Below are 16,606 nucleotides of genomic sequence, written 5' to 3'. Positions count from 1 at the left end.
TATTTATAATGGGATATTTATAAATAGAGCTATTTGTATTTATTAGAGCTATTTGTATTTTTCTTGCTGTGTTTTATTTCATTTAGTTGTACAGCACTTTGGTCATCTGTGTTGTTTTTAAATGTTTATAAATCTCAGTCATGATTTTGTTCTGTTTTGTAACTCTTTAATATATTGTGATGTTTCATTAAGTTTAATTAGAACGCTTATTTTATTAATAAATTTATTTTGAAAATGTGACAGGATGTACTGTTAGTTGTTCTTTCGTTGCTTATAACATTAGAACAACCGTTTTTAAACTAATGTAGGCTAATTTGTCAACAATAAAATAGTCCCGTCCTTTGAAAACCCGAGAATGTAGAATTGCAAATTGCATTTTAAAAATAAATAAATAAATAAGCCAAAAAGATTCGTTGTCGGCAGGATTCGAACCTGCGCGGGGAGACCCCAATGGATTTCTAGTCCATCGCCTTAACCACTCGGCCACGACAACCGGATGGAGCTGTAACTTCAAATTGCACGTTTTTAACAGGCCAAGTTAGTCTTATACGAACGACAGAATGAGTTCCTTTGGTTCATAGCGTAGTTCTACTGAACTGTACTGTACAAAGTACAAGTACAGTTCCGCAGAACTACGCTATAGGAACAGGTGTATTTGTAGATATCAGTGGTGTACTCTTTATTTACAACAGTATTTGCAACCGATTTCCCTACTTCCCTTAGTTGAACAGCTCTACACACCCACATGCTGTAGTCTCACATTACAGTAGTTACTGCAGTTTAATTTGAAACCGGTGTTCCTTAGAATGTGAAAATATCCAACATATATTGTGCATCGAGCTGTAAAAAGGCGCGAGGTCTGAGTTTTACAAGAAGTGCTGCTTTGAAAAAGTCCCAACCACTCAAACACGGTGAAGTGTGAAGACGGCGGAAGAAACTTGGTTAACCTCGTAGTTGAGTTATTTAGGGTCAAGGAACAAGTCTGACTTCCTGCTCATTCAACATTAAAGAAAACCCAAGTCGTATTCCCGTATTATGAGTTCAGGTGCCTTCCCATCAGGTGCAACACTTTTCCGCGAAATTTCCTGAAATCAATTAAGACTTTAGGGAGTTCCACAGTTTTATGAAAACAAATATTATACTAAAATAGAATACTACTCTCCCTGAACACTCACAGAGCTTGATACAATACTCTTCAGGTTGAGGGATTGCCCTGCTTCCATTATGACACATAAAATATATTTAGAAGCTTAGCATTCATCCAGCGGCAACTTAATTCCATAATATACAGTGAATTGTATGTATTCATCTATATAAAGCTTCCTTAACCATTGTGTCAGCCCTCCCTTCACTTCAGATGCAGCCATTTATCTATCTATCCACTTTTTAAATGCTTATCCGGTTCACATGAGCCTGTTCCAGCTAACACTTGGCATTTTCCCAGGACAAGCTGACAGAGGTGGTTCACCTCCAATTCAATTCAATTCAATTTTATTTATATAGCGCCAAATCACAACAAAAGTCGCCTCAAGGCGCTTCATAGATACAGAGAAAAACCCAACAATCATATGACCCCCTATGAGCAAGCACTTTGGCGACAGTGGGAAGGAAAAACTCCCTTTTAACAGGAAGAAACCTCCGACAGAAACAGGCTCAGGGAGGGGCAGCCATCTGCTGCGACCGGTTGGTGTGAGAGAAGGAAGACACGATAAAAGACATGCTGAAGAGAGACAGAGGTTAATAACAGATATGATTCAATGCAGAGAGGTCTATTAATACATAGTGAGTGAGAAAGGTGACTGGAAAGGACTGGACTCCAGCATCGTCCTGTTGAGAGGAAGCAGTGCCATGCTGCCCAGCTCTTCACTTCATTTATTAGCGTCTTCTGCTCCTCTGTCATGCAGCGTCCCACAGGGCTCAATTTTAGGGCCACTGCTCTTTTCACTGTATCTACTGCCTCTGGGTTCTATCCGTAGAAGGCATGGGATATCATTTCATTGTTATGCCGATGACTGCCAAATTTATTTGCCACTAAAACACAAGGATGGCATCACCATAAAACCTCTCTTGACATGTCTAGATGACATTAAAGCTTGGTTGGCTCTAAACTTTTTAAATTTTAATGAAAAGAAAACAGAAGTGTTGGTGTTTGGACCCAGTGGTCCCTGTGAGTCCTCCTCTGTTGTTTTAGGATCCCTGGAAGTCTATTTTAAATCTGTTGTTACTGACCTTGGTTTTAAGTTGGACAGTGATTTTAAATTGGACAACCAAATCGGAGCAGTGGTGAAGTCCAGTTTTTATCATTTAAGGCGACTGGCAAGAGTAAAATCTTTTCTTTCGAGGCAGCACCTTGAAACAGTGATCCATGCTTTTATTTCTTCCCGCCTGGACTACTGTAACTCACTTAATGTGGGGGTCAGTCAGTCATTGCTCTCACGTCTGCAGCTGGTTCAAAATGCGGCTGCACGACTCCTAACAGGAACTCGAAAAAGAGAGCATATAACCCCCGTGCTAGCCTCTCTGCACTGGCTGCCTGTGTCTTTTAGAGGTAATTTTAAAATTCTTATGTTTGTTTTTAAATGCCTTGCCCCGCCTTACCTCTCTGAGCTTCTTCATCCCCACATACTCTGTCGGTCTCTCAGGTCAGCTGACCAGCTGCTCCTGGAGGTACCGAGATCCAGGAGGAAGCTCAGAGGGGACAGGGCCTTCTCTATTGTGGCTCCAAAATTATGGAATAATTTGCCCATGCATGTTAGAGAGGCCCCTTCACTGTCCACTTTTAAATCACATCTTAAAACCCACTTTTATTCCTTGGCTTTTAACCTCAGTGAGACTTAGTTTCTCTTTTAATTGAAGTAGTTATTTAATGAATGATTTCACTCTTCTTTTATTTGTTTTTTATTTATATCTCATGTAATTTTATTTTACAGTTCCAATGTACAGCACTTTGTGTCAGCTGTGGTTGTTTTAAAGTACTTTATAAATAAAGTTGATGATGATGATGATGTAACTTGTCTAACTACACTTTCAAGTTAGGAAGGTTTGTCAGGTGCCCAAGATGCAGTTTAACAGCTGTCATCTTAGAAGTGTTAGTGTAATAACTCATAGATTAGCTTTTCTAACTACTCCTATTATCACCTAGTTCAGTTTGTAGTAAATTTACTGGCACTGACTGGTAGAGTGGTTTTCTACTCTGAGAACACTTTTACACTACAAACTCCATACACCAATCCCAAACCAAGCATGTTGCCCAACAACACTTTAGCACGGAGACTCAAGGAACTGGAGATCGAACAACTGATCCCACAAGTTATTAATGACCTCTTATATTTTATGTCAGAGTTTGGAAAGCAACAAGGAATGCCCAGAGTCTGTCCAGGAGAGGTAGAAGCTTCTGAGTAATTTCTGACTTCCAAAGTCGGTTTCTGCACCATCAGACATAAATTGTTAGACACTAATGTGCTGCACTTTAGTTGATGAACAGACCCCAAAAAGCTGCAGAGACACAGATCCAAACTCAAAAATGTATTTATTTAATATACAGGCAGTATTTGGGAGATCACTGGTACTGCAGATGTGTCCATATAGTGTTTTTTTTATGCATTTTTAAACTATCAACAACACACATTAGGAGACGCACATACACATAAGAAATACCAATGTATTTCTTATGTGTATCATTGAATCAAAAAAGTATCCATGAATCATTAATTGAGATACAGAAAATAAAGCAATAATTTTCTCATGTTACGCTGACTGAATGCAGAATATCAGTGTTCCCATTTCTGTCTCCTTTTGTTTTCAGTTTAAGAAAGTATATATATATATATATATATATATATATATATATATATATATATATATATATATATATATATATATATATTCTTTTTCTGTTGAAGATTTAGGCAATATACATGTTGCTGTGGAGCAGCAACAAAAGAACTTTTATGTCTGTTACCAAACTCGTTGGAACGAACAGGCGAAGACCTAAATGCGGACATAAAAAATAAGAAGTGGACCGATAAAAATAAATCCAGACTACACTGACCCGCTCTTAGGACTTTCCCCAAAACAAATGTCACGCTAAATGCAAATAGATCACGGGTGTTCCTATATGTCATCATGTTTCACTTCTTCTTTAGAAGGTCACTTTGTTTTTTAACATTTCAAGTGACAAAAGTCTCCTTTTTTTGGTGTTGTTGTTCTTGAAGGTCATTTACAGATGTGGTACTTCCTGAGAATAATTCTCTGAACATAATTTTTTTTCAAGTTACAACATTAATAAGTCAATAATATAGATTTAATCCAGAAAATCACTTATATAACAATAGCTTATTAAAAGGTCTGCTTTAAAGAAAGAAAACAAGAAAATATGAGAACATAAAACAATTAACAGAATCCAGAATGGTAGTTTCTGTCATGGCTCAATTAAAGCAGGTAGTTTAAAGTAATTTTCAGTGTGGACACTTTAAACTTGTAGGAATGCATCCATCCTCTGTGTAAACATTAGAATTCTTGACAAACACATAAAAGTACAGATCCTCTTACTACGGTGGGACATTTCAGTCTCATGAATAACATCAGTGCCTTTTACTCCTGATACTCACACATCTTCCACTACATGACTACATGTGCACAAACAACGCAACTGTGAACCTTCTTGGCTCCATCCTGCACAGTCACTGTTTGCCTGACTTGACAGTACAGTTTTTATATGTTTGTGTTTGTCTGCCTGCAGAAAAACGTCATTTTCTTAATAAAACTTTTAGCTATGGGGCGCAATTAAAGTAATATCACCTGAAAAATTCAGGTTTTTACAAAATAAATGTGAATCTTTGACTGACTGCTCATGCAAACTCACTGTCTTTCTGTCTTAACCAGTGGCTCTTTTATATTTAACCCACAGACTGACCAACCGACGTCTATTTCCTGGACCTGCTCCTTGAACCAGGTCACCAGTTTCTCCAGCATCTTGGCATCTGTGGAGATCCAGCTCTATATCTGACTTTTCTGATGATTTTTGAAAGGTTGTCGCATAATCTTCCGATTTCCATCAGTTTCCACATGTCAGGGCAGAGTGTACTTATTCTATTGGCCAACGTTAGTCCTCATCTTTACACACAGAGTATAGTTTTTGTGGATGGTTTTGGACCCAAAGTGTAGATCAACTTCAAGTCTTTTGGTTCCACTGGTTTGTTCAGGAAAAAATCTTCTTTTGTTATTTGTTCTTGCTGTTGTTGTTTGTTTCTTTCTCTCAATCCATTCGTCAAACAAACCTGTGGTGGAGATATGGGAAATACATTTAGATTAAGAATGACCAGCATATGCATATTGTTTGAGTATGTTTAAAGATGATCATCTTTTGGTAGTACAACAAAATGATTATTAGGTAAGTTGGGTTCTAAGTGGATGCACATAATAGAAATCTCTTGTGGAAAATCTGTTTAAATATTAGTGTGTTTATATATAATTATCCTCCATTACTTACGTAGCTTATGAAAGACAGCAGAAGTGCTATCATTATCACTACGGAGGCGAAAAGAATCAAGTAATCATCTCTCTCCAGACTTTCTGTGGGAGCAGCTGGACAATCTGAAAATGAAAACACAAATTAAAGTTACTCAAGTTTAAACTCACTTGAACTGTACCACACTGTGCTAGCTCAGGTTGTGAACCTAGTCAGGCTATTCTGCATACAGGAAACTCCTGTGTGGCTGGATTTTGTACATTTTTCAAACTTTCATATCAGAAAACTCGAGGTGCACTTTGCTGTAGATATCTAAGGAAACATTCCCTCTTGTTTGGTATCCCAATAAATCTGCTCAGACTTTACCAATGAGTTTTTCTTTGTCTTTCTTTGCTAAAATATAGAACATGGTAAAAGCTGAACATCAGCATTAGCCACCGTAAAAGCCTTTAAAAGCTTTTCCAAAATAAGCTTCTTCTAAACCAGCTTTTGATGGAAATCTAATGCTCTTGATGTTTTCCAAATCATGTGCTTGACAGATGATTCCCACACTCTATGCCTTGGGCCAAAGAGTGATAGTTTTGTAAAGCTGATGCTCAAAATATAACAGTTGATTCAAGTTTGGAAGTTCTCCCTGAGTCAAATTTCAGTCATGGATGCCTCAGGGAACTTGGGAAAGTTTGGGAAACCTGTATGTTGAATTTGCATGAGCACCTAAAGAACCCAGAGACAACTGGGACAAACGTTTACCTGCCAGCACCAGGTGAACGTAGCCGTCCTGGTTTTGCTCTCCCACAGGTGCTGCCAGGTGACACACGTACACGCCGGCGTCACTGCACGTTGTGTCGGCCAGGAGGATGTCGTGGGTCTCGTTGACCAGCGCCACATCTCTCTCCACGCCATCGTACCATCTCGTCGTACCATCTGGGAGGTCTCTGGTCAAAAGGCCATTACGAGCAGACGATGGGCTCTCTGAAACCTGAAAAAGCATCAGTCCAGTGTTAAAGTCATGTGCCTGATGAATGACCAAACAGGATCTGAGACTAGACAGCCAAACCAAACACGCCTGATGTCAGTGTCATTATCACTTCTGTTAATGGAAAAAAATGCCACTACTATAAATAGCACTTCTTCTTTTTAACTTTTAACCCATTAACCACAGTTACTGCACACCCCATATTTGAGTTGAACCTTGTAGTTTTAAGCAAAAGCCTAAATATTTAACCAGTTCATAAAAACAAGGATTAAAATAATCACCAGACATGTTTATACTGCCATTCTGACCTTTATACACCACGGCTGAGCAGTGTCTTGTGACCAGCAATAATCTTTATGACAGTATAAGAAATAAATGAATAAACCTTTACTGTTACTTTCACTGCTGCTTTTTACTTTACCCCTACTACTTTTAACATTACTGAAATAGAAGAAAAAGTACATTTTGAGTCGCAGGTAATTCTACTTTAACATTCCTAATTAGACTTTATAGACTAAAGAATTAAGTTGTAAGTACGGCTGCTCTTGTTATTACTGCAGCATACTCATAATGTTACCCAGTTGTAGTGCTGTACTTTGTGTTTTCATTGTTATAACCTTTTCATTATGTGATTGACTACAAATATTTTGACTTTCGAAAGAAACGAAAGTGATATTACTTTGCAGTAATCTGCCAAGGAGAGCCTGACATGTTTTTTTCTTCTTAAATGTGCAGCATGACAATAAAAATAAATTGTATTTGTATTTATTTGGTTATTTAATTTATTTTTACCTTGTACCATCTCACTGCAAGGTACTGGACTCCGGGCTTGAATTTCGCTTTGCACGGAAGGATAGAGTCTTCACCCGAAAGGACCACGACTTCTGGTGTGTCCTCCTTGACAGCTGCACCCACAGCGAGGCACACGCCTGAGGAATACAAGAATAAGATGTTTCTCAGTACACGTATTTATTTTTCTTTCAATACATTTAAACATGCAGCTCTTGGTTACAAACTATACCATACAGCTATTCGAATGTACAAACTCTAATAATATAACGTTCGACTAAAGTAAACTGAAAAGACACTCACCCTGCGAGAAGAGCAGAAGACAGCCAAGGAAATCTGCAGATATCATCTTGTTGACTGAATGTTTAGAAATCGAGAGTGAGGAGAACTGTGCCCTCAGCCTTAAATGGGGTTGTAGTGAGAAGGAAGTGGGGAAGGGAAGGGGCGGGGCGGATGAGCACGAGGTCTCATTCAACTGCTACTCTCACTTAGTGTAAAGCTAAAAACAATGAACGCTGTTCTTATCGTCCTGCTATGTAAGTATATTAGAAATGGTCTTGTAATGCATTTTACTGTACGTTTAAGCCAACCCAAGCTCTCAGTACGTTGCGGTGAGGTACCGGTATGTAATATCATTTTTTAATAAAGCGACTTTTTATTCAGATGATTTTGCAACATCGGCATAACAACAACTTCGATTTCGATTAGCATAACCAAGTAAACAACATCCTATGTCTCCAAATCTTATGTTTCGCTTCACCGGAGAAAAAGTAGAGAAAGTTTGTGAAAGTCATTTTAGCATCAGCAGACTTAAAGACCTTAAAGACCCCATAGATCGAACACACGTTTGTCTTTCGTGTAAAATGGCAGCGATAAATCAATCGATGGGAGTTTGAATCGAGTTTTGTATTATTTTCTGAGAGTTGGCAAAATTGAAGTGTTTTTTGTTCATAACTTATGGTTTGAAATGTTTTGTAGTGTAAATACTGCATGAAGAAATAGCACAACACTTGCCCTGAAAGCTTATTCAACGTTATGCATTACCGTTTATATGCCTTGTTTGCGAGAATAGCCCGTTAGGCTATAGCTGACACGTATTTTTGTAATTGTATTCTGCAAGAAAGTTCTTACCATTTTGAATACGTAATGTTGTTTTTTTAATCATCTGATTAATTTTTCGGTCACTGTAACGAAAGCGCAAGCATCCAGGGATTCCCCTTCCTTTCCCCTGAGGTGCTTTCCAGTGCGTATGGCGAAATAAAGAGTATGTCATTGAAGTAGGAAATTCCCATCTTTGAGTCACGTAATTTCTTTTTACTACCACTATTACACGTGGAAGTATCAGAAACAAAACAAGAGACACGTCCCATATAACAGGTTGTTCTTTGATGTGCGCTGGATTTTATGTCGTGTACATGCGAAGCTAATGTTTTTATTTGTGCTTTGGGGTTCATTACTGTTGTCAGAATGTTTAAATAAAAATAAAGATACAAACGTATTGTATATCCTAGAGATTAATAATGGGTGAAATGGAGAGAGATTAACAATCACTGTCCAGGTCTTTGATTAATGATAAGAAGATGAAACCAAAACCGGTGAATCACAGAAGTGTTCATAGTCTAATGCATTTCTTTTCTTCTTTTTTTTATTAAGTTGCTGCTATGGGGTCGGCCATAAGCAGCTCAGAGGTGATGCAGAAAAACATTCCTTACTCCTGCAGCGAAAGTACAGCACTGGAGTTTGACCAAAACTGTGAGAACACCTGGAGTGTTAATGGCAAGGTATAAATATTCCTGCAAGTTCACACAAAAATCTGTGTTACAAAAATCTAATAAAGTGTCAACTCCTGGTTCTGTTCTTTCACACATCAGCTGAAGTCGGCTAGTAATTAAAAAGGCATGGTTAGAGATACTTCAATTGTTGAAAGCAGTTTTTCAACTATGACAAGAATGTACAGTCAACAAGCTTATTTCAGAGGATCAATGAGTCCAATATAAAAGAAATAAGAACTCTTTTGAACATTAAGCCATGTAAAGCCACTTTAGAGCCCAAGAATACAATTCTAAAGTGAGCAACTGGTATAAAACCCCCAAAACAACCTACTAACTCTGCTTTTGGGTTTGTTCCTTTCTGCAGACCTTTGCCCACTCCAAACGTGTGAAAAAAAGCTGTGTACATCCATGCCAGAAAATTGAAGGTGGAACAATTGTCATGGATGAATGCGTGGATCTAAATGTTACCACAGTTTGTCATATGGTACGTTATCCACTCGCCTCTGTCAGTGCGCCCCAGGGTGGCTGTGGCTACACTGTAGCTTGCCATCACCAGTGTGTGAATGTGTGTGTGAATGGGTGGATGACTGGATATGTAAAGCGCTTTGGGGTCCTTAGGGACTAGTAAAAAGCGCTATATAAATACAGGCCATTTACCATTTACCATATTTGTTTTAACTTAGGCCCTTTCTAGAGGGAAAAACATTATGTAAAGTCATGTATGATGCAGTTAAAACCCCTAAAAAGGGGTTTGTTTGAAAGCATGGTTTCTTGGAGTCATTTCTAACTAAGTACAGACTCCATAAGTCAATTCAGACAACTGTACATAATTACAAGTTATTGGGATGTATCATGACTTTGCCAAGGTCTGGAAGAATACCCAAACAGTCATGCTCAAATAGGAGGAAATTGATTAAGATGTTCAAGGTTCTTTCTTGGTGCCAACCAAGAGAAGTGTGTGCTCCAAAATTAGCACCTTCAGGCTCAACTAAAACTTGTATCTGTCTACATGGACAACCAAAATGACTTCTGCCTTCACTTTGTGGGTGTACAAGAACCACTGGCAGCAAAGCAGTACCATGAAAACATGATGCTACCACCATCATGCTTTACAGTTGTTACAGAGCTCTTAGGTTTGGAAGCCTCACCTTTACCTCTACAAGCATACCTTTTGTCACTGTGGCCATCATCTGACCATAAATCTTTAAGGAAATGAACTGAGGAGGGAGCCTAATAGTACATCTTTCACCATTTTGCATTATTGTGATTGCAGCCATTCCTTAGCTCTCTATGACTGGTGCTTATGGCCACTGAGAAGTAGTCATGGCAGTTTACATATTAACAATCATGAAACTCTGGTTTGGCCATTATGCAAATGTACTGTTAGGGAAAACTGCAGTTAGATGAGACTTAGATGAGAAACATCTCTCAGGTCTCTTCTGAAAACACTATGTCCAGATAAACAGATTGCTGATGGCTACCAACAGCATCTGCTTGAGGTGCCATTTGAGAGATGTTTAAACAAATTTTAGTGGGGCTGTATGTATAACTTTGACCCTGTAATGATTAGAGGAAAGCAACGCTGAGAGGAGATACATATCCAGTGCTGGTCCCATGCACAGGTACATGGGAGCATAGGAGGTGAATCTGGTGTCAAATCTGTGCCAGATATAAATATATAGATCTCTGTGCTGTGGTGACCCAAAGGCATGGCAGTCAAAAGTATCCATTTAAAGTCATGTCAACACAATAAAGAAAGAACTCTTCAGGTTTATTTTCACTTTATCTGTTACAGCGCTCTGGTATTGTTAAAGAGGAGTGCATCCACTACCAGAGCCAGCCCTGCTCCCAGACTGTTCCTAAGGATTTTAATGGGTCGTGTAGGCATCAGAGTAAGTCTTGTTTTATACAATGACAGACAAATTTTTGACTGTGTTTTTAAACTCCATTTTTGAGATACATAAACATAGACCTAGATTCCACTCTCCAAACAATGTTTAAGCTTATTTTTATTTCTCTCTTCAAGAAGATGATACAATTTTGAATTGGTGTAGTCAAAGTAGGCCATGATTTTTTTCAGTGAACAAAAAAAGGATTAAAAAAAACCACTCCCGTGCATGACATGAATCACAGTCTCACAGTCTTCTGAGTGACAGTAAAATTATTTGTTTTCTGCAATGTTTTGATGTTATTGATGTTAAAACACAAGCAATATCAAAACATCAGCAGCTGTTGAAGATGTTGAACAGCACATGTTCAATACAGGACTAAAGTAGATGGTCTAGTAGAATGAGGCAGTCTTAAAATACTCTTTAAACTCTCCATCATGTGTCTAACATGACACATATTTACATAGGAGTGCAATGCTACTAACCAGACACGAATGTCCCAGGTAACAATCTTGTTATAAGGGTGGAAATGTTCCCGTTTGCTTGCAAACAGTGCTCAGCTTATTAGCACACAGTACAAGTCATTTAATCAAATCAATGGAGAATCCAAAACTTTGTGTTATGGCATCTATTCAGTAAGCTGAAAAATATTTAATTCCACAATAGAGACAAAGGATGCACACATTAAAACTAGTGAATGCTATATTAGCACCTATCTGAATAGTGGTTTATTATAAGCATGAAAATCTAACCTGCTAACCAATTTTCTTTCTGCTGCAGGCACCGTTGGATTGGCACTACTGACAGCTGGATGGATTGTGAAGCAGATGATCTCCTGAGTCGTCTGCTTTTGCCAGAAAGAAAAGATGCTTTTAATATCAGGGGTGGAAGGTATTTCTGCTAAGGGAACAGCTATGCTTTTGCTTCCTGTCAGCTTGAATCAGTTTGCACTGTCTCGCCATGCAGTGCCGTGCAGACAGTGTTTACCATGAAGGCAATTTTATACTTTCATACTTTATACAGCTATAAGCTCAAAAATATTATATTTACACTTCTTCTTACAGCACTGAAACACTTTATCATTCTTCAGGCACATCGGTTTCCATCCTTTACTGTTAAATGACAAAATGAAAGTGATTTAGAGAGCATTGGAATATATCCTACAACCTAAAAACCTCACTTTTTTTTTTTTTTTTTTTTTTTTTTTTGAGTCGTGTTTCTCTCAGGGGTGTATTTACCAAGAAAGACCCTTTTAAAAATTTCATGGATTTCTTCCACAAGCCAAAATAATAATGATCACCAGTCAATTTTTTCGCTTTTGTCTCCTTGCCCCTTTTGGTAAGATTTTTAAGTTTAGTGTTAAATGATGACAAAATATTTAAAAAGTGTAACATTTTCCTTATTAATGAGACAATTTGCTGCTACCATTTATTTATTGACACTGAATGTGTATGGACATGACCTGCTGCTATTTAAATGACAAATTTATTGATGAAGATAAACATTCAATTTATTTGAAACACACTAAACTACAGTACAGAGGTGTACTTAGCTGCTACACTTGGTAAATACAACTCCCAGAGTTCACTGAACAAAGCTGCTCACAGAAACCTTTCAGAAATTGTGACTAGTGTATTATGAAGGGAAGAAGGTTTCTCTTGTGTCATAGGACTGGAAGAGGTTTAAAAAATGTGTACATGCCAATTTGATGTTTACAAACCAGTGATGGTAAAAATCCAGGTACTAATTTTAACAAACTGAAAGTATAAACAGGTCCCACTTGTCACTTTACTGTTATAATCTCAGGAAACAAAAATACAGTGAAGTGCTGACAAATTTATTATTTATTTATTTAAAAGAATACCCTGAATGCACTTGAAAGAAGGTCAGAGATTGTCGAAGCAGAAAAGAGCATCTTATGTTTGTTTGGTTTACTTGAATTGCACCAGCGACCTCAAAGCTGTATTTTACTACTGTAGGACTAAACCAAGCACAGAACACAGCTTGTTTTAGTGTTTCATACATTTTCAAGCATCTCTAAACAAACTGCTCAAAACTAACTAAACTAATCTAAACTGGTCAAAACAATTACCACTGACACTATCCAAAGTAACAAAGCAAATATTCAGGTAATATCTGTTTTGAAACCACTTACTGACATTAACTGAGCTGCTAATAAATAAGCTACTTTCTTTGAACAATTTTATTTTTGAATAAATATGCTCCATATAAACATTTCAAGTTATGACAAAATAAGCTATTTAAACTATGTGATTGGTGCCTTGGGAAACTGAGATTAGGCGTTTTTAAAAACTTTTATTTTTAATTTCATAATGGGAAATTGACATTTCTTTTTTACAAAAAATATCTGCTGCTTTTATTCATTTTAAGTGGCTAACAATAAGGTATTTACAGCTTTTTTGACAGGCTAAAGTAAACTCTTTTTAGCTGAGATTTAATAAAGAATCAGTCAATATTCAAGACAATACTCATAGATTATTGAATTTTATTTATGTTGTGATCCATTCTTATTCTGCAAAATGCCAAAATTATGTGTGGCTCATCTTATTAAAAGATGACATAAATACAGTTATGTGGCACATAGTTAAATAGCTGAAGGACAACACCAGCAGTGGAAGGAGTAACATTCCCTAAACACACAGTTCTCATGTACAGCTCTTCCTCCAGAACTCTTAGTGCAATGGCAGCTATGAATGTTTACAACATGTATTTGAATAGTAACTGTAACAGTTTTACTACATTTAAATGACAGCTACAACTAGTAAAGCAGAACCAAAGCCATTCTCTGTATAGATGGAGTGGAAATGAGATAAACTGCCAGTATTTCTTTACCAATGTTTTCCACTCCATTTCTCTCCTCCCTACAATAACTGTTTCGCCCAAATGTGGCCCATATCTGCAGTTTTCTCTACAGGCACTTTGGCCTTGACTAATGGTACTGTACTGGTACTGGTGGAGTAAGTTTAATACCAGGCTACATCTGACCCAACACTAGCTGTGACCAATGTTAGATTAGATTAGATTAGATAGAACTTTATTAATCCCTCGGGTGGGTTCCTCTGGGAAATTCGATTTCCAAAAAAGCACAGCACCGACAGAAGTTACAGAGTTACAGAATATTATATATATATATATATATATATATATATATATATAATACACACACACACATATATATATATATATATATATATATATATATATATATATATATATATATATATATATATATATATATATATATATAAATACAGAGACAATATAAATAAAATATACGAAGGGGATAAATAGAATAAATAGGAATAAAAATAAAAATACAAGTGAATTGCACATTTCAAGTATTGAGTCTATTGCACCGTTGACTATTTACAAAAGTATTGCACAAAAGGTATTGCACAGTGAGGTGAAGAGGCACTACAGCTTAGTTGTTCCCCCCTCCTTTGTCCTCCTGTTTCCCCTCCCTCTCCCCTCCAGGGAGGAGTTAAACAGTCTGATGGCGTGTGGGACAAAGGAGGACCACTCTGTGCCTTTTATCCATGTTTGGCAGATGCACCAGTTGCCATAAAATAGCCAGATTAAACCCAGATGTGTCTTCTTTCTGGAATACATTATTTTCTTTTTTGTTTTTTTTATTGACCTCTCATGTGTTTTACAAATGTTCGACACTTCCACTCCAACTAGGGAAACTATTTTACATTTTTACAAGTATTAAAAAATAAAATATTAACAGTGTTTTCATTTGGACCAGATGAATATGTAATAAATTGTCCTACACATCTGCTACATTATATATAAGGCATTAACTTTAAACTCTTTCTGCCCATTAAAAAATGCATTAAAAAATGTGAAAAAACATACAAACTTTAGATTTTCTCTAATTTTTTTTTATCATCAAGACAGTCCATGTACTTTCAATACAACATGTTTTAATTGTGATTTTTTTTAATCAGTTTCTTAATCATATCATTAGCTTTTGATTAAATAAAATAAAATCAATACATTTGTTTTAATTAACAAACAATTATGCTCTTTTTTGCTTCCCAATTATCTCTTATCTTTTGAAAATGATTATTTCATTAAAATTGGGCATTAAGTTAATAATAGAAACATTCCAATAAAAGCACTAAAAAGCTGTCCCACTGAAGTACAAAAAGGACATATCAAACGTAACAGCTGAGTATTTAAAAACTATGCAGCCAATTAAGTGGTGCTTTTGTTTGTTTGTTGTGTGTGTTTGTGTGTCTGTGTGTGAGAGAGAGAGTTATGGGGTGGGGGACTTTTAGTATTATTGTTTTTATTAGAGACTTCATTAGAGACTGGAAAAAAATGTGAAATAATCAAAAACAAAAACTGAGCCAAATAGAATTAATAAAAAAAAAAATTGCTGTGTTTGAAAATCCTACTGCCGAATAGGTGTTTATTTGTTTGTTTGTTTTGTTTTTTTTAACCACACTGTTGTAATATGTTCTATTGAAGCACCAAACATTAGAATGTAAAATTCCATATTTTTACAGTCATGTGTCATTTCATGCAGTAGGGTGTAGGGTACTTATGTGCTTTCTTTCTTGTGTTGCTGCTATCATATGTTAATCAATGCTGTCCATGCTGGTAGTATATTATTGCAAAGCTATGAAATAAAACAAAACAAAACACAATTATTGTGTGTGCTGAGTGCTTTCTTAATGAAGAGGTAACAGATGTAGTTTTATACAAAAAGTCCATGTCACTGATAATCATAGTTTTTAAGTTGGGTTTTTGGGTTTCTGCTGGAGCGGGGGGGCTAGGAGGAGGAGTTGGCCGTCCGGCTGCGGTCTGGAGTGTGGGGCCTCCCTGCTGCTGCGGAGTCGGGGCGGTCTGCCTCTCCCCACCGCAGGGAAAAGGGTAACACCACCTGGGTCTGGGTGCAGTTCCCCCCTCCAGGGGCAAGGGTACCTAGACCCGGTTCGTAGAGTACGCTTGGGGAGTGTGATCGTGTGTACAGCGTCTCTTTATGTCTGTCTCCACGTTGGTTGAGTGTGGAGTAAGTGCATATGAGAGCATGAGGGGGGGAATGGATGTTTGTATCTGTGTGTGCCTGTATTTCTGTGTCTATATGTCAGGTTGGGTATCAGACGCCACCTCTCTGGGGACATCTCAGGCCCTCCAAGGTTTGGAGGCCTATCTCCCCCCACCACCACTTCCCCTGCCAGTGGCGGACTCCCTCAGACATCGGTGCGTTGGTGGTTCTTTGTGTCTGGGGATGGGCGTCCAGGTACACGCCGGCTCACTCCTTGGCGGCCGCTTATCGGGGCCTGGAGCCTCTGGGGCTCGCTCGGGCCACTTCGGAGGTGGGGTGCCCCCGGCCTCTCGGCCTGGGGCTCGGTCACTCAGGCACAGCTGGCTGCCGGCGGAGCTCACGGGCGCGTCACTGCAACTCCCCCTGGCTTCTGCTCCGCGGCTGCTGAGTGAGCCCTCATCTGGGACTCTCCTCAGCTCTTTCTGGGACAGAGGCGCGGCTGCCCCTCTGTTAATCTTCCTTGGTCTCTTGTGTTCTGAGGGCCTCTGGATGTCTGGAGTTTTGATCTCCTCCATACCTGCTTCATGCCCTGGAGGACGGGGCTGTGGCCCCCCCACACCCTCTAGCAGATCATTACATGAAGGAACCTTTTAAAAAAAACAAGCGCGTCCACTGGACCAGCTCTTTATCCTC

The 16,606-nt window shown here is 38.1% G+C and overlaps 2 protein-coding genes and 1 non-coding gene across 3 annotated transcripts; 1 reads left to right on the top strand and 2 right to left on the bottom strand.

Annotated features, from left to right (window-relative positions):
- Positions 1-411: 411 nt before the first annotated feature.
- trnas-aga (transfer RNA serine (anticodon AGA)) lies at positions 412-493 on the bottom strand. The gene has a single exon. It is a non-coding gene; the product is annotated as a tRNA-Ser (tRNA).
- A 3,404-nt stretch (positions 494-3,897) lies between these two features.
- cd83 (CD83 molecule) lies at positions 3,898-7,649 on the bottom strand. The gene is made up of 5 exons (XM_086309934.1): positions 7,539-7,649; positions 7,239-7,375; positions 6,221-6,449; positions 5,492-5,595; positions 3,898-5,279 (listed from the first exon to the last, which is right to left on the bottom strand). Exons 1-5 carry the CDS (start codon positions 7,582-7,584, stop codon positions 5,118-5,120), a joined length of 678 nt encoding a protein of 225 aa, XP_086166060.1. The 5' UTR covers positions 7,585-7,649; the 3' UTR covers positions 3,898-5,117.
- Positions 7,650-7,699: 50 nt separating this feature from the next.
- LOC147318845 (uncharacterized) lies at positions 7,700-14,022 on the top strand. Its single transcript, XM_086309933.1, has 5 exons — positions 7,700-7,771; positions 8,889-9,016; positions 9,372-9,491; positions 10,803-10,899; positions 11,677-14,022. Exons 1-5 carry the CDS (start codon positions 7,744-7,746, stop codon positions 11,733-11,735), a joined length of 432 nt encoding a protein of 143 aa, XP_086166059.1. The 5' UTR covers positions 7,700-7,743; the 3' UTR covers positions 11,736-14,022.
- The last annotated feature ends 2,584 nt before the right edge of the window (positions 14,023-16,606 follow it).

Source organism: Aulonocara sp. 'chitande type north' Nkhata Bay, linkage group LG11 (genome assembly GCF_057382095.1).
Source record: "Aulonocara sp. 'chitande type north' Nkhata Bay isolate Kocher_YH1m ecotype deep benthic linkage group LG11, A_spYH_male_GT1.1, whole genome shotgun sequence".
In the NCBI taxonomy this organism is placed as follows: domain Eukaryota; kingdom Metazoa; phylum Chordata; class Actinopteri; order Cichliformes; family Cichlidae; genus Aulonocara; species Aulonocara sp. 'chitande type north' Nkhata Bay.
Note: the sequence above shows the minus strand (reverse complement) of the source record. Positions and strands in the feature narration are given on the sequence as shown.